Source organism: Puma concolor, chromosome C2 (assembly GCF_028749965.1).
Source record: "Puma concolor isolate L17-30 chromosome C2, mPumCon1.1.hap2, whole genome shotgun sequence".
NCBI lineage: Eukaryota > Metazoa > Chordata > Mammalia > Carnivora > Felidae > Puma > Puma concolor.
In genome coordinates, this window is record NC_141675.1 from 93,369,441 (window position 1) to 93,396,658 (window position 27,218).

General features: G+C 42.0%; 1 protein-coding gene and 1 long non-coding RNA gene across 2 annotated transcripts in view; one reads left to right on the top strand and one right to left on the bottom strand.

Annotated features, from left to right (window-relative positions):
• The window catches only part of HGD (homogentisate 1,2-dioxygenase), a 48,195-nt gene extending 22,998 nt beyond the window's left edge, over positions 1-25,197 (top strand). Inside the window, exons 5-14 of the mRNA XM_025913347.2 lie at positions 4,898-4,957; positions 6,648-6,739; positions 7,885-7,919; positions 8,732-8,811; positions 9,637-9,736; positions 11,823-11,947; positions 14,359-14,463; positions 16,951-17,077; positions 21,580-21,761; positions 24,850-25,197. Coding sequence (XP_025769132.2) covers positions 4,898-4,957; positions 6,648-6,739; positions 7,885-7,919; positions 8,732-8,811; positions 9,637-9,736; positions 11,823-11,947; positions 14,359-14,463; positions 16,951-17,077; positions 21,580-21,761; positions 24,850-24,999 — 1,056 coding nt within the window. The 3' untranslated portion in view covers positions 25,000-25,197. The remainder of the gene's footprint in view (positions 1-4,897; positions 4,958-6,647; positions 6,740-7,884; positions 7,920-8,731; positions 8,812-9,636; positions 9,737-11,822; positions 11,948-14,358; positions 14,464-16,950; positions 17,078-21,579; positions 21,762-24,849) is intronic.
• LOC147577426 (uncharacterized) overlaps positions 1-27,218 on the bottom strand; it is a 52,323-nt gene that overhangs the window by 13,601 nt on the left and 11,504 nt on the right. Inside the window, exon 2 of the long non-coding RNA XR_015240281.1 lies at positions 19,920-22,350. This is a non-coding gene — a long non-coding RNA (uncharacterized LOC147577426). The remainder of the gene's footprint in view (positions 1-19,919; positions 22,351-27,218) is intronic.

Genomic DNA, 27,218 nt, shown 5'->3' on the forward strand with positions numbered 1-27,218 from the left:
TGAATGGGATCAGTTTCTTTATTTGTCTTTCTGTTGCTTCATTGTTAGTGTATAAGAATGCAGCTGATTTCTGTACATTGATTTTGTATCCAGCAACTTTGCTGAATTCATGTATCAGTTCTAGCAGACTTTTGGTGGAGTCTATAGGATTTTCCATGTATATCATGCCATCTGCAAAAAGCGAAAGCTTGACTTCATCTTTGCCAATTTTGATGCCTTTGATTTCCTTTTGTTGTCTGATTGCTGATGCTAGAACTTCCAACACTATGTTAAACAACAGCGGTGAGAGTGGGCATCCCTGTCGTGTTCCTGATCTCAGGGAAAAAGCTCTCAGTTTTTCCACATTGAGGATGATGTTAGCTGTGGGCTTTTCATAAATGGCTTTGATGATGTTTAAGTATGTTCCTTCTATCCCGACTTTCTCAAGGGTTTTTATTAAGAAAGGGTACTGGGGGCGCCTGGGTGGCGCAGTCGGTTAAGCGTCCGACTTCAACCAGGTCACGATCTCACGGTCTGTGAGTTCGAGCCCCGCGTCGGGCTCTGGGCTGATGGCTCAGAGCCTGGAGCCTGTTTCCGATTCTGTGTCTCCCTCTCTCTCTGCCCCTCGCCCGTTCATGCTCTGTCTCTCTCTGTCCCAAAAATAAATAAACGTTGAAAAAAAAAATTAAAAAAAAAAAAAAAAAGAAAGGGTGCTGAATTTTGTCAAAGGCCTTTTCTGCATCGATTGACAGGATCATATGGTTCTTATCTTTTCTTTTATTAATGTGATGTATCACGTTGATTGATTTGCAAATGTTGAACCAGCCCTGCATCCCAGGAGTGAATCCCACTTGATCATGGTGAATAATTCTTTTTATATGCTGTTGAATTCGATTTGCTAGTATCTTATTGAGAATTTTTGCATCCATATTCATCAGGGATATTGGCCTGTAGTTCTCTTTTTTTTACTGGGTCTCTGTCTGGTTTAGGAATCAAAGTAATACTGGCTTCATAGAATGAGTCTGGAAGTTTTCCTTCCCTTTGTATTTCTTGGAACAGCTTGAGAAGGATAGGTATTATCTCTGCTGTTCTGGTAGAACTCCCCTGGGAAGCCATCTGGTCCTGGACTCTTTTATTTGTTGGGAGATTTTTGATAACCGATTCAATTTCTTCGCTGGTTATGGGTCTGTTCAAGCTTTCTATTTCCTCCTGATTGAGTTTTGGAAGAGTGTGGGTGTTTAGGAATTTGTCCATTTCTTCCAGGTTGTCCAATTTGTTGGCATATAATTTTTCATAGTATTCCCTGATAATTGTTTGTATCTCTGAGGGATTGGTTGTAATAATTCCATTTTCATTCATGATTTTATCTGTTTGAGTCATCTCCCTTTTCTTTTTGAGAAGCCTGGCTAGAGGTTTGTCAATCTTGTTTATTTTTTCAAAAAACCAACTCTTGGTTTCGTTGATCTGCTCTACAGTTTTTTTAGATTCTATATTGTTTATTTCTGCTCTGATCTTTATTATTTCTCTTCTTCTGCTGGGTTTAGGCTGCCTTTGCTGTTCTGCTTCTATTTCCTTTAGGTGTGCTGTTAGATTTTGTATTTGGGATTTTTCTTGTTTCTTGAGATAGGCCTGGATTGCAATGTATTTTCCTCTCAGGACTGCCTTTGCTGCGTCCCAAAGCGTTTGGATTGTTGTATTTTCATTTTCGTTTGTTTCCATATATTTTTTAATTTCTTCTCTAATTGCCTGGTTGACCCACTCATTCGTTAGTAGGGTGTTCTTTCACCTCCATGCTTTTGGAGGTTTTCCAGACTTTTTCCTGTGGTTGATTTCAAGCTTCATAGCATTGTGATCTGAAAGTATGCATGGTATCATTTCAATTCTTGTATACTTATGAAGGGCTGTTTTGTGACCCAGTATATGATCTATCTTGGAGAATGTTCCATGTGCACTCGAGAAGAAAGTATATTCTGTTGCTTTGGGATGCAGAGTTCTAAATATATCTGTCAAGTCCATCTGATCCAATGTGTCATTCAGGGCCCTTGTTTCTTTATTGACCGTGTGTCTAGATGATCTATCCATTTCTGTAAGTGGAGTGTTAAAGTCCCCTGCAATTACCACATTCTTATCAATAAGGTTGCTTATGTTTATGAGTAATTGTTTTATATATTTGGGCGCTCCGGTATTCGGCGCATAGACATTTATAATTGTTAGCTCTTCCTGATGGATAGACCTTGTAATTATTATATAATGCCCTTCTTCATCTCTTGTTACAGCCTTTAATTTAAAGTCTAGTTTGTCTTATATAAGGATGGCTACTCCAGCTTTCTTTTGGCTTCCAGTAGCATGATGAATAGTTCTCCATCCCCTCACTCTGAATCTAAAGGTGTCCTCGGATCTAAAATGAGTCTCTTGTAGACAGCAAATAGATGGGTCTTGTTTTTGTATCCATTCTCATACCCTATGTCTTTTGGTTGGCGCATTTAATCCATTTACATTCAGTATTATTATAGAAAGATACGGGTTTAGAGTCATTGTGATGTCTGTATGTTTTATGCTTGTAGCGATGTCTCTGGTACTTTGTCTCACAGGATCCCCCTTAGGATCTCTTGTAGGGCTGGTTTAGTGGTGACAAATTCCTTCAGTTTTTGTTTGTTTGGGAAGACCTTTATCTCTCCTTCTATTCTAAATGACAGACTTTCTGGATAAAGAATTCTCGGCTGCATAATTTTTCTGTTCAGCACATTAAAGATCTCGTGCCAATCCTTTCTGACCTGCCAAGTTTCAAAAGAGAGATCCGTCACGAGTCTTATAGGTCTCCCTGTATATGTTAGGGCACGTTTACCCCTTGCTGCTTTCAGAATTTTCTCTTTATCCTTGTATTTTGCCATTTTCACTATGATATGTCGTGCAGAAGATCGATTCAAGTTACGTCTGAAGGGAGTTCTCTGTTCTTGCTCTTTTTTCTTAGGTGTATAAATCCTTATATTATTTAAACATTCTTGCTGTTTGGTATCTGGCATGTTACTGCCACATCTGGCCAAAGTACCACAATTTAGTTGACTGATTAATTGGTTGATTGGTTGACTTAGTGGACTTTTCTGAACATGATGCTTGGTTCAGCAATATAAGAATCACAGAATCTCTGGCTGGGTGTGCCAATTCTTAAACTGTAGCTGCCCCATTAGAAGAGCTTTTATAAAATACTGAACAGATTCTGATCTAATTTGGTCTTGGGTCTCAAAGACCTTCTGGGTGACTTATGGGTAAGCAGGTTTAGAATCTCTGGATAGGTCTAAAGGTTACCCAGGCAATCATTGATCTGATGGTTAAATCCCTTCCATTGGGAAATCTAAAATGATAACTCTTCTTGAGACAAAGATGCTCAGTAGTCTAATCTTCCAGACAATCTTCCTGGGTTTACAAACTCGGCACACTGCTACTATAGAGGGAAGCAGCATGTAGTGGTTAGTAGTAGATCAGAACCTCCTCTCAAAAAACTAGCAGTGCTTAGCTGTGGCCCTTCCTAATGTCAGGGGACTATCCTCCCAGGTCAGTGGTTTTCAACCAGGGGAAATTTGTCCCCCAGATGACATGTGACAACATACGGAGACATTTTTGGTTGCTACAACTTGGGGGACTGCTACTGGCATCTAGTGAGTAGCAGTCAGGGATGCGGCCACACATCCCACACTACATAGGACAGCCTCCCACAACAAGGAATTATCCAATACAAAGTGTCAGTAGTGCCAAGGTTGAGAAACCCTTTCCTAGATCCTTGCTCTCAGGTTCTCCCTCCTGCCCCAGAAAACATCATCTTTAAAGGAATCCATCCTAAACCTTTTCCTTCTTTCTGAGACATGATTTCAACAATGTCTTTCAAATCAACATTTAAGTAGTCCCCAAATGAGATAATTCTGCTTTGCTTTTAAAAAATAAAGACTCCTGCCCAACTGTGTATGTCAGAGAGACAGAATAATCCCAGTGCCAACTTTTCCACTTGCTGCTTCCTTTCCCACTTGGCTGCCTTTCTGAAATACAAAATGAGCTGAGCCTCATGACCGAGCAGAGGCCCTGCCTCACCTGCATTGACCAGGTGCGACAGCCAGTGGAGCCAGCCATCGGGACACAGGTCACCCCATGCAATGTCCTGAGGCTCCTCAGTTTATCCGCTGCCAGCCTGCCTAGGTCAGGCTTGCTGCCAAATTGATTAATAAGTGCTGGGCCAACACTTCTAGTAGGTCCTCGACCTGCTGATTTTTCTCCCCAACTTCCTTAGATCATTTCATTATTAAATTAAAGATTGTTGTGATTTAAACTGAACTGTCAGGCAGCCTGGAGACAAACGTGGGGTTTGGTGAAGAAATTGAACCTTGGTGCTGCATTTACTAAATCCAGCCTCAGTTGGGTGCTTTCTCTTTCTCTTAAAGAAGTAATTCAAACCTCCCAGGGCTGGAAGTAAAAGCAGAACCTTCCCCTGCAGTGTCAGGAGCCCACACAGAGAGGCTGGCATGCCAGGAAAGGAAGCCGATTATAAATAGCAGAAAAAGCAGCATCAGTCAAAACTCACTGATGTGCCTGAGAAAAATGTTAAGGGAAACAAACAGCTTCTGAAATAAGAAGCAATGATCTTTTTTTATTTTTTTTTTAATTTAAAGTGCTAAAGAATGAAAACAATATATATACATATAGGTTAAACACACATACACACACATACTGCATACACACAGAGAACCCAACTGATACCCTTTAGGAAATAATGGGTAATTATTAATTGTAAAAGAACAAAATTACAAGTAGTCAGAGCCACACAGAAGAAACAGCTGTCCTTTCTCTGTGTAGTTGGTGCTATTTGTTTAGAAAGTCTATGGTTTCCCCTTCTAAAATAATTTTCCTGTTATGTGTATCTTTTTTCCAGCTTCGATGGAAACCATTTGAGATTCCAAAAACGTCTCAGAAGAAAGTGGACTTTGTGAGTGTAAGTCAACAGCATCCACACCTGCCCTCTGCTCTTTCTTCCCCAGTGAGTGATCCAGCCATCTTCAGGCTGAATGCCAAGTGGAAGCAGACTTAGAGGCAGGCAGCAGAGACAGAACCACCTGCCTCTGTTTTCAGGGCTGGCCGAGCGATGTCTTACTTAGGCACCATATGGCCCCTGACACCAAAGGGCACTGGTAAGCTATTTACAACATCTCTGAATGGCCAGTGGAAATTGAGCATTGACCTACCTGAGGTTTTTTGTTTTTGGCTAGAAAAGGGTTCTTAGCCTTTTTCCCCCCATGGACTCCTTTAATAGTCTGGCAAATCTTGTATTTTTAAATGCATAAAATAAATTCCATAAAATTACAAAGAAGCTGATTATATTGAAATACAATGATTAACATATTAAAATAACAAATTTGGTTTGGTTTATAGTAACATATATGCTTCCTTATTAATGCACTACATCACAAGATCTATGAAAATATCTAATAACTATGGTTGTTAGAAGTATGAACATAAATGATACTCTGGAATAGCCATAATAACTATAATGTGATATAAAGAACCCAAGATTTCTATCAGTGGAAAGGTTACAGGCACTTCTAATATTTCTGTGGGTTTTTGCTTACATTCATATTAATTGAAGCAAATGATACATTTCAGAGATTAGTCAAAATAAATATATAATTTTGTCCCCATCCGAGTTCATGAACTTTCTGAAATGGACCCTTGGGCTAGAATAGCATCAACTCAGGTCGACAACTTTAGTTAATGCAATGCTGGTCACAAGTTCTGCTTGGTAGTTATAAGGGCTGGGAGTATTGGAACACTTGTGCTCAGAGCAAACATTGTAGGGGAGAAGGAAGGGAGCTACAATGAGGAGGGGCTCAAAGAAGCCAGTGGAGGCCTTTGCAGACCAACCTCAGCCAATGGCTTACTTAGGGAGAGTCCAGGTGCCCAGCCATAAGCCAAATTTTCTGGATCATGCAAATTCCTTGTCTATATTCAATGCTCCAAGCTCTGTGTAGACTCATCTAAATAGACCCCAAACTGGCAAACTGAGTTAAAATACAAAAATAAATCCCCCACTGTGGGTGAATTGTGGATATCTGAAGGAGCAGAGCTCCCTCCTTTCAGGCTTCTCATCTGCAGGTTGGGGCTGAGAGTTTTGAGAAGACCCAGGTGTTAAAGTTTCTTGGACTGTGGATTATCAGCAGAGAGGATTACAGTTGGTCAGAATGCTTCCACTTTCCTGTTCTAGAAAAAATAGGGCTGACCCTATGTATAAGCACGGGGCTGCCTACATGGTAAGGTGTATTTGGGGAACACTGATGTGGCAACCTTCCTCCCTAGGCCTCCTAGGTGCCTAGTTTTACCTCCAAAAGAAACTCTCCTCTAGGTTGATCTTAAGCACAAAACTGATAAAATGCCAAGTAAAGTGATCTTAGCCACTGAGACAGTCCAAATCTAGGGCCATGGCTGGCAAATAGGGTGAGCCACCACCTACTAAACATAAACAGTAAATCTCAGGCTCCCCAGAGGCAGGCTGGACCCCAAATGTCTCACTTGTCCCACAGGGCAGACCCTGGTAAAACCTTGCCACATGTCTCTCAGGGACCAGGAGGAGGGCTGGCGTCTTGGACAATACTCACATTCACCCCTCCTTCTCCTGTGGTCTCTCCCAGGGCCTGCACACCTTGTGTGGAGCTGGAGACATAAAGTCTAACAATGGGCTTGCCATCCATATTTTCCTGTGTAACACCTCCATGGGGAACAGGTAAGTGGCTCAGTACTGGGGCAGAACATCCCCATTCCCTAAGAGCTATTGGTGAGAGGGTGAAAGCCAGGTTGTTGTTTTATGTTATTGTTTTTTCCCCAGAGCAACATTGATATACATTAATTAATAAAAATAAGTGAGGGCTTCAAACTTGACTGACTCCTGTAACATAAACAAAAATGTCACATAACAATGTAAATAGAAAACAGACGATGGGCATTGGGAAGGTGGAGTAGTCCAAGAGGCATTTTGACTTTAACCAGGTTTGGGTCAGAATATCTCTAATTTCTTAAAGTTCCCCAGGACTGTTTTTGAGGCCAAAGTCATACTGCATGAGAAGCCATTAAGGGCCACAAGTTGGTGGTAGGTCAGGCTGACAGACTTTGGCTTCAGGTAATAATTGTGCAAACTTAACATTCCTCAATAGAGGAGCTTAAATTTTTGAACCAGAAAAATATATAAATGGCATTCTGCCTTTTCTTGGGGAAGCAGAATCTCATGGCAGTTTTGCACTCTACCTCTGGAACCAGAATGTTACATCCAAACCCAATTCCACTCTTCCTAGCTGAGTAATCTTGGGCAAGTCATTTAAATTCTCTGAGCCATGACAAAGCACTGAAGATGTACCTTTGGGTCCAGCCTCACATCATTCCACCTTCTCTCTTTTCACTTGAGCCACAGTAGTCTTCATACAGTTCTTTCAACCTGCCATGTGTTCTCCTGCCTCACAGCATTTATTTGCATGTGCTGTTGTTTCTGTCTGGAATGTTCTCCCCACTCCCCAAACTCTTGCCTAGATAATTCCTCCAAATCTCAGGTCAAATATCTCTTCTTCAGGGACGCTTTTGCTGACCCCTCCCATTGGAACAGGTTCATTTTTCTTCCATTCTCCTGAACTTGACTTTCATAGTGCCATGACAGTTTATGATGATATTCTATAATTATTTGATTGCTATCTGACTTCCTACTGTAAGCTTCCTGACTGTAAGCTGCATGAGTGCAGAGATTGGGTCATTTTACTCACCAGTTTATACCCAGTACTGAGCCTGGCACATGGTGGGTAGTAAACAATTTTGTGGTGTGAGTTAATTTGTCTGAACATTGTTAAAACTGAAAAATCACAGGAATTATTCTTTATGTTTCAGATGTTTTTACAATTCAGATGGGGACTTCTTGATTGGTAAGTTCTGAAGATTTCACTGTGAACTGGTCCCCAATCACAAGCTACTTTTCTATTTTATACATATTATTTTCCTTTATCCTTCAGTCCGTCTTATGTAGTCCAATCTGCAGACTGAGGTCTAGAGGTCATTGGTGGTCTGGAACAGATTCCTGGTGTACCTCAAAGCCCCTGCTCTATTCCATAGTCTCTCTGCCTTTGCCTATCTCTGCTGGGCCTTTATAACATGGGAGATCTGGCAACTGAAAGGAAATAAAGAGTAATACCAACCTGTGATTAATTTACTAAGATAACTCTATTTGCCTTCAAACCCACTCAATAATATACCATCTGTTATCGATATCTGCAGTTTAAATAGAAATTTTCATGATGCCATCTAAAACAGAATGTCTGTTAGAGATTTCTTTGGTCTGCCAATTCTATTTGATGGTTTCAGTGTTGATATTTTGAAGTCAACATTTTGGTGTAGACATTAGATATGCAAATGCCAGACTCTTGCTGGAACTACCAGAAATGAGTGGTTTTCCATCCTATTTCTGCTGCCCTTTTTGGTCAATACACAAAACTGTGCGTATACAAACTCTTTTCCTGGCAACCAAGAGTAAACAGAGTCAACTTTTTTCTTTCACTTTCTTCTAGGTAGTAAAATTCCTAACCTAAGTTGTCAGAATATCCATTTCCCTCCATGAGACTCAATAAAGCTCTTTTCTTTTGGAATGAAAAATCAAATGCAGCCCTTAAGCCTTTTGCTCTTCATGAAGTGGTCCTCACATGGGAAGAATTGCTCACTGCTGCCCTGTCTTTTTTGTTAGTTCCCCAGAAAGGGAAACTTCTCATTTACACTGAGTTTGGCAAGATGCTTGTGCAGCCCAATGAGATCTGCGTCATTCAGGTTGGTGATGTGTCCCCTCTCCCTTGCCTCTCCCTAATTTGGGAGCAATCAGATGTTGCAGCTGCTGTTATTTCCAACTCTAAAATTTCTTGGTGGATTGTGTCTAAGCAAGGAGAGGGAGTTTTAGTCATGCAGAAGGCTCTTGTGCCGAAGGGTTAGCAGGCTTGGGTGCCTGGTTTGTTTTAAAATAAGACACCATCACAAAGCAAAGAGCATTGTCAATTTGCTTTCCGAAATACTTATATATACTTTAGACAGGGTTCTGTTCACATGGATTGGGGGAGGGGGTGCAGTGAAGATTAATTTCTTAAAAATGTGGCTATATAAGAGCACTGGGATCTCTGAGTCCAATGAGAGATTAGATTAGAATTGGTTTGGGTCATAGATGTGATTAGGAGTTATACTTTTCCTTTTTTGTTTGTCTGTTTTGTTTTAAGTAATTATTTATTTATTTTTAATTTTTTAAAAGTTTTTATTTATTTTTGAGAGAGAAAGAGCATGCGCAAGTGGGGGGAGGGGCAGAGAGAAAGGGTCTAAAGCATCTAAAGTGAGCTTCACGTGGACAGCAGAGTCCGATGCCGGGCTCATACTCAGGAACCATGAGGTCATGGTCTGAGCCGAAGGTAGATGCTTAACTGACTGAGCCACCCAGACGCCCTAAATTTTTCGTTTTAACTCATCTTTGAGCTGGTCACCTCTCAAACATACCTCAACAGACTATAGCTGTACTTTTTGCATGTGGGGCTGGCTGTGGCTCTGGGGCGTCTTCTTTATAGCTACAGGTATGATTTGGGAGTGCTCACCAGTGTCTGCTTCCCATTCCAGAGAGGAATGCGGTTCAGCATAGATGTCTTCGAGGAGACCAGGGGCTACATCCTGGAGGTCTACGGCGTCCACTTTGAGTTGCCTGACCTAGGACCAATTGGTAAATCTTCACTACAAGCTTTTAGGCTCCCTTGAGAGATAGGACAGATAATCTCATGAGAGTGACACACCCTTCTCCCCTCATTATCTCACTCAAATTTCAACTTTCCTCTCCAGACAACTTCTCTAGACCAAGTGTAGTTGAGAAGTTCAGAAACCTATTAGAACTCCCTAAGCAACCCCAAATATTTTTTTCAGACCTCTAAGTTCAGGGATTCAGTGTCATGGCCAACCCAACTGATGAAATAAAATCATTAATTAGTTCATCGGTATATCAATCCATCAGCTAGTCTTGGCTCTTGTGTTGTGCTGAGGGTACTGACAGGAATCTCATCAAGGGTAACACAAGCCTTTTCCCATAAAATACATACATAAAAGTGAACAACCAAAGCCAACATGTTCTAAATCTCTCTCTCTAGAGTAGTATATAGACCGTTGAAGAGCAGACAATGTAAAATAGATTTCTGGCTATACAGTGTATATCCTGAAGGATGTAGAAGTTTGGGTTACTGGGGGGCCAAGTCACCAGGAACAGCTTTACAGAAGACATGAGATTTGATTAATCCTTGACGAAGAGTTGAGGAAAAATAAAAGGAAAGGGAACAGCTTAAGCAAAAACATACATGTGGGAATGAGCTTTGTGAATAGGAGGGAGATCATCTTCTTAAGTCAAGAGGGTGTGTGTAGACAATAAAGTAGAGAAAAGCTATAACAAGGGCTATACTCCTATGGAAAGGGGACACAGGCTGAAGTGCGGATAGTCTACAAACTTCACATTCCTACTCATCACATTCCACAAAATCTACACAGTTAACTCAGAGCTATGAAGGAGCTAGAAACCACAGCCTCTATGAGGCAGATTAAAACTTTCAAAAGTGAATCAAGGTCCCCACCCCCGATTCTTCTGGCAAACTGGAGGCAGAAGATGCAGGAGAGAAGTGAAGGTGGTAGGAGTTGTTCTCAAAACATCTCTTGGAGTGAAAGGAGTGGCTTGGAAAATGGGCCCTTGGTTTCATCTTTGGCATGTTTGCTGAAGGTGGTGGCCACACCTCCCAGTTCTTCCTTTCCTTGTCAACAGCTTTTTTAGAGCAAAACAGGCCAGGCCAGCATGTGCCTTCTGGTCACTCCCCTGGGGAGATCCAAATAGTCAGAGGAAGGTGGGAGGCAGCAGAGAGGCAGCTGGAGCCACGGTGGGCCGTCTGTCATCCTGCTCACCACCCGCTCTTCCCACTTCAGTCTGGCTTCCTGCTGCTCTACAGCCAGCATAGCCTCCAGGTTCCATGGAACACGTACCCTCTGGAAAATATATATAATTTACTAACCAGCTGGGGGCTTATATTTTTTAACCCCAGGAGCTGGAAATGATAAAACACTCCCCAGGTCTCTCCTCTCAGAGTTAAATTATGTTTTTGCACTTATACTTTTTATTTTTGGTCTTTTGATTTATTTTCCTTCTCTGGAGGGAACACTCGCTCCTAAGCAAAGGTAAGCAGGCAAGTCCTGAATACTTTTGTCCTGAGTGGCAGACAGATTTGTCAGGCTGGAGAGCAATTCTGCAGATTGATTCTGAGTTCTGTCTGAGGAGCAGAGGCATGCCTGGGGCAACAGTATGTAACCCTTCCTTTTTGAGATCAAGGACTGTAGATGAGTTCTAGAATCATCATGGTTTTCTTAACAGAGAAGTTCTAGTATTCTACCAGACCTTCCCTTTGCCTCTTTTCTAGCCTCATCCTCTCCCCTCACCTGCAGTGATGCGGTAATGCCTGTAACATGGTTGATAAGCCATACTTACTCTACAACTTTAGGAGGTGATGCTGGTGATGATGATGATGATGATGATGATGATGATGATGATGATTTTCATGATTCTTTTTACTAATCATGTTTCCTAATCTTTTTCCTAATCCTTTACCTTCCTTTTAGGAGGTAAAAGGTAAAAAGGATTCCAATGAGCATTTGGACAATGAAAACAAATTATGGAATGGCTTTTGACATGGAAGAGAGCCCTTTCTCTTTGTGCAACTGTAGGCATCTTTCCTATATGATTTCACAAGTGTCTAAAAGACTTTTGGGTTGCTGTGTTCTAGGAGCTAATGGCCTGGCCAATCCTCGTGATTTTTTGATACCCGTTGCCTGGTATGAAGATCGCCAAGTGCCAGGTGGCTACACTGTGATGAATAAATACCAGGGCAAGCTATTTGCTGCCAAACAGGTAAAGTAAGAGGATGATTGGAAGACAGGAAGGGAATATTAAGCACCTACTGATTGCTAAGGCCAGTGTTAAGTACTCGACATATATTCTTTAATCTTTATAAGTACTTGACATATATTATATTCTTTAATCTTTACCATACCACTAAATAATTACAAATAAGGTACTATTTGTCTCATTTATAGTCATGAAAAGGGAATTACAAATAATTTGCCAAATGCCATAGTAAATGGCAGAACAAGCATTAGTACCTATATCTCTTTGACTCCAAAGGTCATGCTCTTTCTACTCACCAAGCAATAAAAATCCTGGCAATATAGTAGATCTCTATAAATGGTGTATAAAATATAATATACAGGCAGGATAGTTTGTTCTGAAAAGGGAAATGAGTAAAGAAGCAGGTCACCCAATATTTATATTATCAATGGCCACCATATTTCAAATACAAGCCATGACTGATACAAAACAAGTAGAACTCAGTTCATTAGCTTGACTTAGTTTATACCAACAGCCTTGTAAACTCAAAGACAAGCAAAGGCTTATCCCTTATTAGGGATATATTAACAAATAATAACAATATGCAACCTATAATATATCAGATATATTATATTATTACTTAATATATGGAATATATATTAGCAGAAAGTAATCATATAAACAAAGCAATCCAAAGATTTCTTCTGTTTACCATTATCTATTAGCATTATTTTTGCCCATTTGACATATTGCTTATATTTTTCAAGGCATATTATTTTTCTTGGACAGCATCTAGAGGGTATGCTAACCAGCAGAGGCCAACTAGTTTGGCACTTAAAATTAACCCCTGAGAGTTAATTGCCTGCCTTATTGACACATTGTCACCTTCATATTGTCTGGGTCAGGATTTCTCAGAATGTGGTTCAGAGATCATTTGCATCAGAAATTCTGAGGGAGGCTTGTTTAAAATGCAGGTTCTTTGATGTTACTCCAGCCTAGCAAAAATGATAACTTCTGGGAACAGAGTGTGGAAACCTTCAGTCATTTTAAGCATGGTCCCCATATTATTTTTGACATACAGTTGAGAGAGAGCCATCATTCTAGAGGCAGCCAGCAGCTCCATGGATTTCCACTTCCCAAGTGAACTCTGTGCTGGTTATTCCTTGTGTGACCTCCTACATTGATCCATTATCCCTTCTCTGCCACGATCTGTCACCTGAGAGCTTGACCTATATGGGCTCCCTAGGCTTTTGGTTAGGTTCAACCTGTGAGAGGTACTCACAGGAAATTGGAGGGCAGGAGGAAAGACAAGTTGGGGTTTTTCTTCCCCTGCTTCTTCCCTAGTTGGGACTTCATCCTTCCATGATCTCAGCTCCTGTTGGGTAGCCTCGGTGGTGTGCTGAAACCAGTTCATACTGGCATGAAAGAGCTAATATACACATTCTTCCCAGCTTTGTGTTTGTTCAGCAACATCACGTTAGTAGATGAAAAAATGATCATGGTGAGAGTATTTATACCCCAGAAATTAGCAAATTCTATAAAACAGAGCTTTTTAATTTTTTCCAGAGAGGCAGTTGTTAAATATATACCACCACACCACTGAACAGCCCCTTCTTCATGGTTCTAGCTCTTGCTTGAATCCTATAACAGCATTTTCTTCCCATATCCCTCAGGCCTAGGAATGGCAATATCTTCCCACTGTTGCTAGACTCAGAAACCTCACCATCTCTAGTCAGTTCACTTAACTCTAATCATATCTGTCTGAGTAGTCCCTTCAGTAAAGTCTTTAGAACATTCTGAATTGGGTTCCGTTTCCAGAACAGATGCATAACTACAATGGGGACTACCTTCCTGTAACAGAGCACTGATCCTCTCCTACCCCAGGGCAGGCCCAGGAAGCATCACCTTAGGATTGTTCTGGAAACTCAAGTCCTTGAGTCCTAAGGGAACTCTTAGATCCCTTCTCACCCTCCTGCACTTACCAACCCAGGCACTGCATGTACCAGAAGCTCCTCTAGACAGCAATTACCTGGAGAGCAGTCACAGCAAGTGCACCGGGAAACCCAGACGGTGGCCCAGATTGTCTGAGAATTGCTGACATTCGCAGATTCTCACAACTGTGTTAAAAATTGTTGAAAAGGCACTACTTGGAGAATGCATTGTGCTTCTGCTGCACATGTGATCTGAGGCAGCTGCAGCTTATGAACTGGAAAAATAGGGTTAGTGGCTTAGCAAGGGACAGTCTGTAGGCACTTGAAGCAACCACAACATGATTCAGGGTTATACTTCTCCCAAAGGATGGTATTATTAGATTATGTGAACAAAATCAAATCAGGAGAGACAGTGATGCCAAATACAAACTGTGGAATCACAGCTACAAAAGCATTAAGTACTAAGATCACCCTTTCCTGCTTTTTTTGTGTTTGTGTGATCAGGATGTCTCCCCATTTAACGTTGTGGCCTGGCACGGGAACTACACCCCCTACAAGTACAACCTGGAGAACTTCATGGTCATTAATTCAGTGGCCTTTGACCACGCAGTAAGTCTGAACCATGGAGGGGCCTGGAGATAGGGTAGCCCTTGGATGGGAGGGGTCCATAGTAGTCCCCTGACGTTCACAGATTTAACGTTTCCAGTGTCACCCTTGGAAGGCCACGATATAGTCATTCATCATTATGCTGACAGGAATTTGAATCATCTACAGCAAGGCTTTGGTGAAGGAGTAAATAACAAGCTAGTGGGAGAGCCAAGCCTTCCATGTAACACTCACCCTTGAACACAGCCCGGTTCTCACACAGAGGATCACAGCAACCCCAATAGATGGCTAAAAACTTAGTTTCTTCTTGGAAAAGGCTAATATTAGTGATAAAGTGATAAGAAAGGAAAATCTCTGGATTTGGAAAGTTCTCTGTCCTGCTTACAAATGCTGAGTCTGCTTGGTCTAGCTGCCTATTCCAGTGCTTCTACTCCTGGCTGTTTTCAGCAGTGATGGAGCAGACAGCCCTCTTCTAAAGTTCCTCAGAATGTTCAGTGCTTGAATTTAAACCAAAGAAAGTGAACTTGGTCATATTTTTCACTCAATTAGAGGCCCACAAATAGGTCCCTGGTCTACAGGGCAAGCTCCCAAGGCCCCACATTCATGATAAAGTGCTAGCTCTGAGATCCTGGGGGAAAGTTCATTTTGCAGCCTGGTTCATAATAGATTAACTTAACCCACAAGCTGACGGGATAATTAGAGCAGAAGCCAAAGAACCAGAGACAGGAAGATTACTCTGAGCCAGTTCAGTTTATCTCTAGGGGGACAAAACTACCTTTCTGAAGAGCAACAACTCGTAACAAAACCAAAAGGGAAAAGAAAATGAGGCATCAAGACCAAAACAGCATGAAAAAGGACCCTGAGACACTGATAGAGCTTTATTTGAGCCTCACTACCTTTTCTTTAACAGTTTCAGATCATTTCTCATGACAGATGAAGTTTAAAGTCTCACGGCAATAGGGTTGGGTTTTTGGCTTGCCTTTGCATAGTTTCAATCTCTGTGCTGCTGCCACAGTTATTTTTCCAAAATTTTTCCAAAATCCTATTTTATGACTCCTTCAGCACCCCCCACCACCACTACCACCACTAGCAATGCTAAAGGGTAAGGAATAGACAGATCTCAACCATCTTTGAATCCCAGACCCTAGAATGGCATGTGAAAGCAAACATGAACATTGATTTTTTCCAAAATTAGCTGGTGTTAATTCATTTTGCTTCATGCACAGTAAGAGGGGAAAGTCAGATGAGTGATTACTGCACCTTATCGATAAGCCAAAATTCAGGTCTGGTCATTCTACCACTGCATTAGAAAACCTTTTCAGCCTCCCTGTGGTTTAGGATCATCTGAGCTCTGAAGCATGGTATCTGATGTTCTCCACCATCTGGCCCTGGACTCCTTTTTCCAGTATTAACTCTTAGCCCCTCTTCCCTTTGCCAGTGCACCCTGGCAATGCTTTCTTGCCTCTTGACAAAATCTCTGTGCACTTTGATGTATTTCTTGTTTTCTATGCTTCAAATGCCTTTTCCTCTCTTTCCTGCCTCCCTCCTTTTTCTTTCTTTCTCCTTTCATTCCTCAGGACCTTCCTCAAATATCACCTCCTCTTCGAAGCCTCCCCTGATCCTCTCAGTAGGCAGGCACTCTCTATACTCCCTTGGATTTCTACTTATAAAGTGAGATTATCCTTGGCACCTTGCTAGGATTAGTTGTTCATGCACCTGTTTTATGACTCCTTCAGCACCCCCCCCCCCACCACTACCACCACTAGTAATGCTAAAGGGGCAAGGAATAGATAGATCTCAACCATCTTTAAATCCCAGACCCTAGAATGGCATGTGAAAGCAAACATGATCATTGATTTCAATTAAATTGAATCTCAATCTTTCCACTGAAAGATTCTAAAGTTCTTTTAAAATCACAATATTGTTTCCCTCGACACTACCACCGTCCAAACTAGTGATGTAAGTGGTGGATTTTAGACCTGAGAATCAAACAGGGGTAAGAAAGCAATGAGGATGGCATCTGGAATCTCTGCGAGGCCCCCAAAGAGAAGCACATTCTACATTTATACCAAAAGCTAGATACTATTTTATTGCTGTTTCAACCTCACTCTGAGCATCTATTCTGCCAAGAACTCCCTGAAGCACATCCCAGCTCTTCACCCTGACCTGAGGTTGAGAGGCAGACACGACTGGTTCTCAGACCCGCATGGTAATATTTGCATGAAATGGGGGCTCAGCAGGATGAGAAAGCAGTTCCAAGTCTCCTTAGCTGGTATTAATTCATTTTGCTTCATGCACAGCAAGCGGGGAAAGTCAGATGAGTGATTACTGCACCTCATCGATAAGCCCAGAACACTTAGCCTGGCCTGTGTGGTTTGATCAGAATTTAGAGCATCAACTTGGAAACCCCTTCCAGTGTGGGGACACATGTGCCATCGTCCAGCCACCTCCTTTCCATCGTGGGCTCAGTGTCTCCTTGTGCTTTCACAGGACCCATCCATCTTCACAGTATTGACCGCCAAGTCTGTCCGCCCTGGGGTGGCTGTCGCTGATTTTGTCATCTTCCCACCTCGATGGGGGGTTGCCGATAAGACCTTCAGGCCTCCTTATTACCACAGTAAGTCTCTCTTTTCCCAAGCCACATTGGAAACCAAAGAGACAGCAAAGCGGTGAACCTTATTACCCATTGGGAATACCACCAAAGAGTTTCCAGACACCATGCTCTGGCTGGCTTTCAGGATCCTGCCTCCTGAGACCCAGTGCTGCTCCTCAGACTTGTACTGGCTGAAACACCACAGATGGAGATGGCAGTGATGTGTTGACTCTGAGAAGGAAGTAATTAATGCCTACAGCCCAGTTTCCCTGGCCCTGAGAAGAGGCAGAAAGGCTGATAAAGTGTGAAGCAAGACGTTTCTTTACATGTCAGACCCTTCTTTTTAGGGGAGAGAGAATGGTGGGATGTGGTTGGTAACTTTGTTGTTTTTGGAAAGCTCTTGATCTAAGTCTGGTTCGAGAGCCAGGAAATGTGCCTTCTCCAATTATTTTGGTGGGATGAAACAGACTGCCGTTCACACTAGGGAATGGACTCCATTCTGGAAGCAGTTTCTGTGGAGTATTAGTTACCTAGAACAGAACTTACTAAATCTATTATTTTTATTTTATTAATATTATTACTAGCAGCTAACAATTATTAACCATTTTCCATGGCTATACGTTCCTTATAAGAATTAACCCACTTAATCCTCAAAACAGTTGTAAGAGGGAGGTAAAATCATTATTCCCTTTTTTTCAGAAGGTGAAATTGAGGCATAAGGATTAAGTAATTTGGGAAGATTGAGTAACTTGCTCAAGGCCCCACATCTAGTTAAGTGGTCGAGTCAGGGTTTAATTGAATTAAGTGTGTGCCAGAGCACACATACACTCGTTACCAGTAACTGATGTGCCTAGCCCAGTGCCCAACATACGATATGCATCTAATAAACATTTACTTAATTAGTAAATGCATCACCAAGAATGAATAAGGTATTTCATGGCTATATTTAATGAAGTTGGCATTTTTAGTTGTGCAATAGCTAGCTGTAAATCCAACCTAAAGGTCAATGTACAATTCCACTTCTTGGAGATTGCATTTCTGTACATAGAGTTCTGAAAAGACTCTGAGGTACATTTCAGCTAGAATATTCTTTTTTTTTTTTTTCAAGTTTATTTATTTTTGAGAGAGAGAGAGCAAGTGGGGGAGGAACGAACACAGAGAGAGTGAATCCCAAACAGGCTCTGCGCCCTCAGAACAGAGCCCTATATGGAGCTCTAACCCACAAACCATGAGATCATGACCTGAGTCGAAGTCAAGAATCAGGTGCCTGAACGACAGCCATCCAGGCACTCCACAGCTGGAACATTCTTAAAAATAAATCCCTTTCCTTAGTCAACGTCAGGGCTTTCTGTCTATATAAGGTTCCTCCCTATATGTACCAGCTCCCAGGTGCCCCAGCTCAACAAGATATAACAGTGCACTGAATGGGTAATTTAGGCATTTATAAAAGGTGGAGAAGTAGGGCCCTAAGGATGGAAGAAAGCCATTTTATGGTCTAATTCCAGCACCACATTTTTCAGGTGACATCATTATGGTGGAGAAAAGGATACAATCAGTTACCACCACAAAGATACTACTTTGTCAATAGAGTCAAAATAAACTATCATCTTTTCTGAAGAGTATCAAGCCCATCATAGGCCCTGACTGTTCTGGAAATCAATCCCCTAGAAGACCTGCTGTCCAGGAGAACTGCTTTAGCTTAGCCTGTACCTCACATGCTAGCCCTTGATAATTCACTATTTCACAGATTTCTTGTTTTGAGGCTGCTATGTACCTCTATGTACCTGATATGGTAGTTTTCAAATTTTCATATATGTCAGTGTCACCTGGAAGGCTTGTTAAAACAGATTCTTGGGCCCCACCTTCAGAATTTCTGTTTTAACAAGGTCCAGGGTGGGGCCTGAGAATTTGCCTTTGTAACAGGTCCCCATGTGATGCTCATGCTGCTGTTCCAGGAACCACACTTTGAGAATATTAGGGAGATAAAAATCACTTAGAATGACTCTTAAAAAAATGTGTCCCCAGCACCCACTCTTGGAGAGTATAATTAGTTGGTTCTGAGGTAGAACCTCAGAATCTGCATTTTGAATTAGCAAGGCAGCAAGACCTTCTGATGCGGAAGGTCTACAGGCCACATGTTGAGAAACACTGGCCTGTGGCTTACCTCCCTACCCAGAGAGAAGGATAATAGAACTGTCTAACTTAGACAAGTTTGCTGTTGTGCTACAGCTCTCCAGCCACTCCTAGACTTGAGCTTGTAGTTCAGCCTGCCTGAAACAAATGACCTTGTGAAATGCCTCTTATAATTTTTTAAAAGTCTCTCAAGTACATTTGGCCAGGATAGATAACAGAAAGGTATGGTTGCCTGATTTAGTTGGAAAAAATACAGAACCCCAAGTTAGAAATTATTTTTTCCAGATATATTAAAACTATTGCTTTAGCAATATTATCAAAATCTTTGCTACTTTGATGTGACTTTATAGAAGTGAAGAATTATTTCTGTAGAAATATTGCCTCCAGTCATCTTAATGTACTTTAGTCAACTGGATTCAGCATTAATCAGAGAGGCAAGGTCTACCCTCCCCCTGCCCTTTGAAATATAGAAAATGATATAGAAATGTCATCACCAAAGTCATTGCTACCTAAATTCATATTCAGATCAAAGTTGAATTCTGTATTGCTCTCTTCTTAAAATTAAGCCATGAAGGTGACTCTGAGGACACATACTAGATTGAGGAGTGTGACAGCACACTTAAGTCATGAGCAGACCTGCTTTTAAAATATAGACACTTTATGCTTACAGTTGCTTCTTTTCCTCTATTTCTGCTTCATGGAATAATGAGTAGAGCTATGATTCGGGTCTTACCTTTTCTACGTGTGCCTGCAGCAGAATTTTGTTTCCTAGGCAGGATAAAAATGACTGCCTAGTCAATGACAGAAATATTCTGGCACTTGATTATACTTCACATGTAAGGAACTTATCATGCCAATGTCCAGCTTTGCAAGGGTTGCCAATGTCATAGCTCTCTGCTCTGCTCATGATTTTCACTCTCGGCACTGTCACAGAAGGGACTATGAAAGTAACTTTAAAGGGGCTATTTCTTACTCAATCACAGAACTTAGCAGAGTGTTCAATTACATCTGTGGGATGGATGGATCGGTAGACAGATGGGGTGGAGAATGGACAGATGGATGGGTAGATGGGTGAATGGATAGAAAGACACTTGCTCAGGTGTTGTATTTCTTTAATTCTTGCTCTAAATATGTTGCTGTTCCAATAGAGGTTTATTTCAATAGAAACATGATTGAAATAGTAGGCACATGGTGATTTTTTTTGTCAATTTTTTTCACTCCAGAAAGCACAAAACCAACATACTTATATTAAAGCAAATTTCCATTTAATATGAGAGAACTATCTAACACCCAGAGCTTTTCAATAATATGGTAGACTGCTTTGTTGAGTAGAAAGCTTCCATTCACAGGAGGCATGCAGGCAGACCCAAGAAGTAATGCCAGGAATGACATAGAATATTCTTCTCTACTGAGTAGAAGTAGTGATCCTTTCCAATTTAAAAATTTTAGGATTCTATAAAGAGAATATCAATGGAAATAGAAAGAAAAGAATGAATCTCAGAGGCATTTTGGAAAGTGGAAAATAAGATGGTAGATTCAGCTACAGAAGATAGTATTTGTTAGACTATATAGCATTTATGGACTGTTTTTTACAGATACTAAGATCCTTTCACATGGATTATCATTTGATAATAGACTCCAAGTCCAGCGTTCTTTCCATTATATGACCCTTCCATCAACACACACACACACACACACACACACACACACACACACACACTCTCTCCATCTCAGTTTTCTGGATTGGGAATCAGAAATACGGTGATACCATGTACTACTGTGGGGCTATTTGGAGGAGGATTAGATAAGATGTGGGAAAAAAGATCATTTTAATATGGGGCTTATAAGCCTAGATGACAGAGTACATCTATTCTTTATTATTACTTTCATTTTAATTATTATTAAAATCATCTGGCTATGACTTTCTTTAGATTCAACATCATTTGTTTCAGGCAATGGAACTTAAGACCTCTGACAATCCACATGGCCATCAGGTAGAGTTTTGCCTACCAAGGGTTCCACATTAATGAATGTTTTGTGGGTTCCTCCCGCCTCTGTATTCTTTAGTAATCCTAAAAATGTATCATATTCTCCTATCTTCTTGGCAGTGCACAGAAAAAATGCTTGGGAGGTCTTAGTATTTTACAGGTTTTGCCTTAGATAATTAAAATAATATTATTTCAGGGGTGCCTGGGTGGCTCAGTTGGTTAAGCATCCAACTTCAGCTCAGGTTACGATCCCATGGTCCATAGGTTCAAGCCCTGCATCGGGCTCTGTGCTGACAGCTCAGAACCTGGAGCCTGCTTCAGATTCTGTGTCTCCCTTGCCCATGCTCTGTCTCTCTCTCTCAAAAATGAATAAACATTAAAATAATACTATTTCAACCCTCCTAGGGAACTGCATGAGTGAATTCATGGGACTTATCAAAGGTCACTATGAGGCAAAGCAAGGTGGATTCCTGCCAGGGGGAGGCAGCCTGCACAGCTCAATGACCCCCCACGGGCCTGATGCTGACTGCTTTGAGAAGGCCAGCAAAGCCAAGCTGGCACCCGAGAGGATTGCTGATGGCACCATGGTAAGCAAGTTAAATGCCAGGCTCTGGCAGCCTTGGGGGTCCCCAACCTTGTTGAGAGGAGTAGCTGCTTTTGTATTTCTCCAACGTCAGAGAGAAGGAGTCAGGAGAGGAGAGTGTGTGTCTCTCTGTGTGTATATGCCCGTGTGTGTATGTACACACCCCTAAATGTATACTAGACTTCTGATGTGGTAGGGTAGAAAGATATTCGGACTTGGTCAGACCTGGGATCAAATCCTAGCTCTCTGGGGACACCCGAGTGGCTTAGTAGGTTAAATGTCCAAATCTTGATTTTGGCTCAGGTCACAATCTCACAGTTCATGAATTCAAGTCCCACACTGGGCTCTGCACTGATAGTGCAGAGCCTGCTTGGGATTCAGTCTCCCTCTCTCTCTGCCCCTCCCCTGATTGCTCTCTATCTCTCTCTCAAAATAAATAAAAATAAGCTTAAAAAAAAAATCCTAGCTCTTAGTTCCTACAAACCCTGAATAAGTTACTTAACTTCTCTGTGCTTCATTTCCCCCCATCTGTAGAATGGGTGTGGTATTCATCCCAGCAGGTGGCTGTATTTAACCTTGCGGACTGTCTAGCACTGTTCAAATATAAAGGAATATTATTAATACTATGTAATAGGTCTTCTCTTATCTGTATGCAGCCCAGAGTATATATGCTGTGTCTCAGAATCATCTCCTGCTTTTTGAGGTAATCCTCTAGGGCCACAGTACCCAGGGATGCAGGATGTCACCTTCAGTGGAATTCTCAAGCCAAGGAGGATCAGAAAGCCTTTGCCTCACTATAGTCAGGGCTTGTGAGAAGCAGTTCTCAGCTGTTTTCTCATTTTCTTTTGCTCTCCTTTGGCATGGGATGAAATTGATGGGATTTAAAATCTGTTTTGCGTTCTTCCTGTGTCAAGCTATAAACATTGAGGCTGAACACAATTGCAGTTGACTGCGGTACTTAGTTTTACTTTATTTTTGCATTCTTGGAGGTGGAGTTTATGGACCACAAGGAGTAATTTTATGTTAAGTCATATGCAAATTTGCTTTACATTTTTAAACAAATGGCTTCAATGCTACCTGACTTTAAAATCAATAGCACAGGCCTTCCTGACTCCATGCCCAGCTTGCAAACAGACAGCATTATCTGTCTCTCTGTCCAATGCAGTTTGCATTGAACAGTTCCAGGACCAGAGCTGATAGAGCTGATCTGCAAGGGGAGGGTGCAGAGTCCCATCTGCTTGACCTTGGCTCTCTTTCCCTTTCCAAGGGCCTTTGCAAAATTTCTATGGAACTCTACATCTCTTTGAGATGTGGTTTGACAATCTCAATTAAGATATTGCTTCCAGGGGTGCCTGGGTGGCTCAGTCAGTTGGGCGTCTCTGACTCTTGATTTCAGCTCAGGTCATGATCTCAGGGTTGTGAGATTGAGCCCCATCTTGGGCTATGCACTGAGTGTGGAGCCTGCTTGAGATTCTTTCTCTCTCCCTCTTCCCCTCCCTGATCTCTCAAAAGATAAAAATAAAATAAAAAATAAAAAAATAAGCCAAGGGCTCTTTGAGGTACATGGGCTACCCCACACTTGCCACTCAGTAACCTTTGGTGCCCAACTTGGCTTTGGATGTCAGTGTTATCAGGGAGCACTGTTCTACATCAATGAGGCAAGGACAGAGCTGTTTTTATGAGGAACAAGACTCTGGGAAATGCATAGGGCCTGGAGCACTAGCCAGAAAGAACTCTCCTATGTAAGGGATTAAGGGCAGGGGAGGCCTTGAGTAGCCAGACAGCCCAGACTACCTGGCAGGGGAGGGTCCGGCACTTTACTTAGACCTAACTTTGGGTCTCCATCACCATTTTCCATTATATAATTGGGACCCAGGCCTATCTATACACCTCATCCTTATTCCAGTTTGGAATAAATGAACTTTGTATAATACCATCTTCATAACTCAGCTGGGATGGGGTTTTGTTACTCTGTTCAGACAGCAAGCTTCTTAAGAAGCAGGCAGCAAAGAGGCAACACCAGACAAGAACGACCGTAATAACAACCCTTATATCTGAATAGGGCTTTATAATGTGCACGGTGGTTCCACACAATCTGATACGGTCCTCATATCAAGCCTGTGGTGAGAAGTCAGGCAGGGACAATCATCTCCCTGAAGCTAATGTATATTAGATACCAAACATTAACATGGGTTCTCTGGGTTGTGACCCAACTTTTATCTTCCTTTCGTCCATCTATATTTTTAAAATTTCCAATAATGTGAACACATAAGAATTGTAGGGTTGTATTTTGTTTTTGTTTTATCTTTAAAAGCCACAATGGTAGGAAAATCAGCAATTGGTGAAGCTACAATGTCTAAGCTGCACAGAGCACTTGCATATTCTTTCTGTTGGGGACAAAAACCTCCTGAACACAGAGGGACATCAACCATTCAGTCTTCTGGGATAGGTTTTTTAAAAGTACTACAGCCAGTCCTACCTCCTCCTTTCTCCTCCTCCTCCTCCTCCTCCACCTCTTCTTCTTCCTCCACCTCTTCCTCCTCACTCTCTCTTTACCTCCTTCTCCTTTTCCCAGGCCATCTCCTGGTCAGAGTCCTTAAGAACAAAACTCAAATCTCAGCTCTGCCACCTCTTGTTACTATCGCTTAAGACAAGCCACTTCCAGCTTTGAGCCAGTTTCCTCCTCTGCAAAAATGGGGGTTATGGCCTCCCCACAGGGACTTAGCCACAGTAAGTGATGGCTCCTAAGAAGATGAATATTCCTAAAACTCTTCCACCTCTGCCCTTGGATCTAGCATATTTAGCTCCATAATGCTGCAAGGACAATGTGATGCTTACATGCCCAATTCCATTGTATAGAATGAAACTTGGAGCTCGGAGAAGGTAAGGGCCTTGCACCAGGTATCACTCGCCTAGAAGTGGTAGGGCTGGAGCCAGAACCCAAGGTGTGAGCCTGTTGTCCTCACCCTGCTAGCACACATGATTCATTATTCAAAGATTCTGCCTACCTACATCTTTTCTCTTGACATCTAATCAAATGTATTTTATTATCCACCTCACTTCTTTTTTGTCCCCTCCCCCATTTCCTACAGGCATTTATGTTTGAGTCTTCTCTAAGTATGGCCGTCACCAAGTGGGGGCTCAAGACCTCTAATTGTTTGGATGAGAATTACTACAAGTGCTGGGAACCTCTCAAGAGCCACTTCACTCCCAATTCCAGGAACCCAGCAGGACCTAACTGAGACTGAAGCAGTGCTATCATAATTGAGAATGGATTTGTGTGGTTTTGTTTAGAATATCATGCCTTCTGGCAGTATGGGGGAGGGGGGTCGGTTAAAATGAGAACTCACTTTTTCACAGGCAAATAACTCAGACATTTGTAGAAATGTTTTTGGAAAGTTCTATGTCAGCTTAATTCCTCAATAAATACTTGACTGGTATTCTGTAGAAGTAGCAATTGGTCATAATCAGGTCGTGATGAGACATACCTATAGTGGCCAGGGCTGGGGGCAGTCCATGAGATTGGCTCAAGATCAAGAGTCTTTTCACATGAGTTTGCCTGGATACCCTTATTCCAGGAGCGCAAATCCAGGGTGTTTACCACAGACCACAAGGAAGGACAGGCCAACATAGGGACCATGAACTGAGGCTGAAGCCAAGGCCAAGGTCCCAGGCATAGGGAAGCACAGGGGGTCAGCAGAGCTCCAAACATCCAGTGTCTTCCTAAAACAGATGGGCAGCCAGAACAGCAGGCTAATTATGATAGTCATGTAGCAGCCAGTATAGTTGGTTGTGGACAAGAAGCCCAGCCACCAAGAGTGAGCATCATTCAGTGAGGAGACCAGCAGTCCTGTTTTTTCCACTGAAAACCCCGTATCTCATGAAACCCTCAGGCCCGGTCAAACCAGAGTGGTTAGCCCCCCTACTATTCATTCATTGATCATACCACTTGAGAGCCATTCAATGAGTCCTTGCTACGTGTCATCTACAGAGTAAGTCCCTGGGGGTGAGTGATTGAGAAGGAAGAAGTCATCTCTCCCCTTAGCGAGCTCACAGTCTGGGGACACCAGAACCAAAGAAGATCAAGGTCCCAGCACAGAACCACAGCAAAAATGAGGCAGTGAGGTATATAAACACTATGCCCAACAGCTCCCTTCCTGTGGCCGGCATCCCTCCCAAGGACTGGGCTGTCCAAGGCTCTGGGGTGAGCTGATTAGGTTCTCTTGGAGAGAGAAAACAGGCAAATCAGAACAGAAAAGAATGGCAAGTGTATTTTTCACCACTCTAGTTCTATAGTTTTAGCACATTCTCTCCTCTGTGTTGCCCAAGTATCAATTTTGATATGCTGCTACTAAGTTTTTGTTTAACAACAGGTTGTGAGAGTCAGCTATGTACCAGGGCCCAGGAACCAGGGCTGCCAAATAAAACAAAAGATGCCCAGGTAAATTTGAATTTCAGATAAACCCTGAATAATTTTTAGTACAAGAGTGGACATGGAAACCTGTCTTTTTTTTAAGTTTATTTATTTATTGAGAGAGAGAGAAAGGGAGAGAATGAGCCTGGGAAGGGCAGAGAGAGACAAAGAGAGAGAATCTCAAGGAGGCTCCAGGCTGTCAGTGCGGAGCCCAATGCAGGGCTCAATCCCACAAATCATAAGATCATGACTTGAGCTGAAATCAAGAGTTGGATGCTTAACTGACTGAGCCACCCAGGTGCCCCAGAAACCTGTATTTTTATTTGATAAATCTGGCAACTCTATGAGGGATACGGTGGTCCAAGAGATACATATGGTTCTCGCCCTGACAGAGGTTACATTCTAAGAGGGAGACTGATGGAATAAACAAACAAAATAATTATAAATTGTGAAACATGCCAAAACAAAACTAACAGGAACTGAGATAGGAATAGCAGATGGGGAGGGGAGATCATTCTTTAAAAGAGATCTTCAGTGAAGAAATGACAGCCAAACCTAAAAGATAGGAAGAAGCAAATCATTGGAAGGGTAGGGTTGGGCTGGGGTGTGGTAGAGGGGAGGAGCATTCCGAAATAAAAGCCTGGTGGGTCCAAGGAACTAAAAGAAAAGCTAGTGTGGGGAGCCCAGGAGCAGACCATTGCAATAGTCCAGGCAAAAGACAGCACTGTCCTGGACTAATGAGGTGGCAGCAGAGACCGAAGTGGATAAATTCCTGAGTGCTTTGGAGTAGACCTGAAAGACGGTGCTAGGGATCTGTATGCAAGGGGTGAGGGAAGGAGGAGTTGAGGACAGGGCCAAGATGATGGGTAGGCTTCTGGCAGTGATATCTCATGGTCTCAAACAGTAAGGTGGGTATCTTTGAGGGTGACAGAGGTCAGTGTGCCTTCCTGATGTTCCTTGTCTTTATATTAGACATTTTTATTAAAAATTAAACATTGTTAATTAGCAAAGCAGTTAATAGCTTTAAATAAATTTTTGAAACTGACC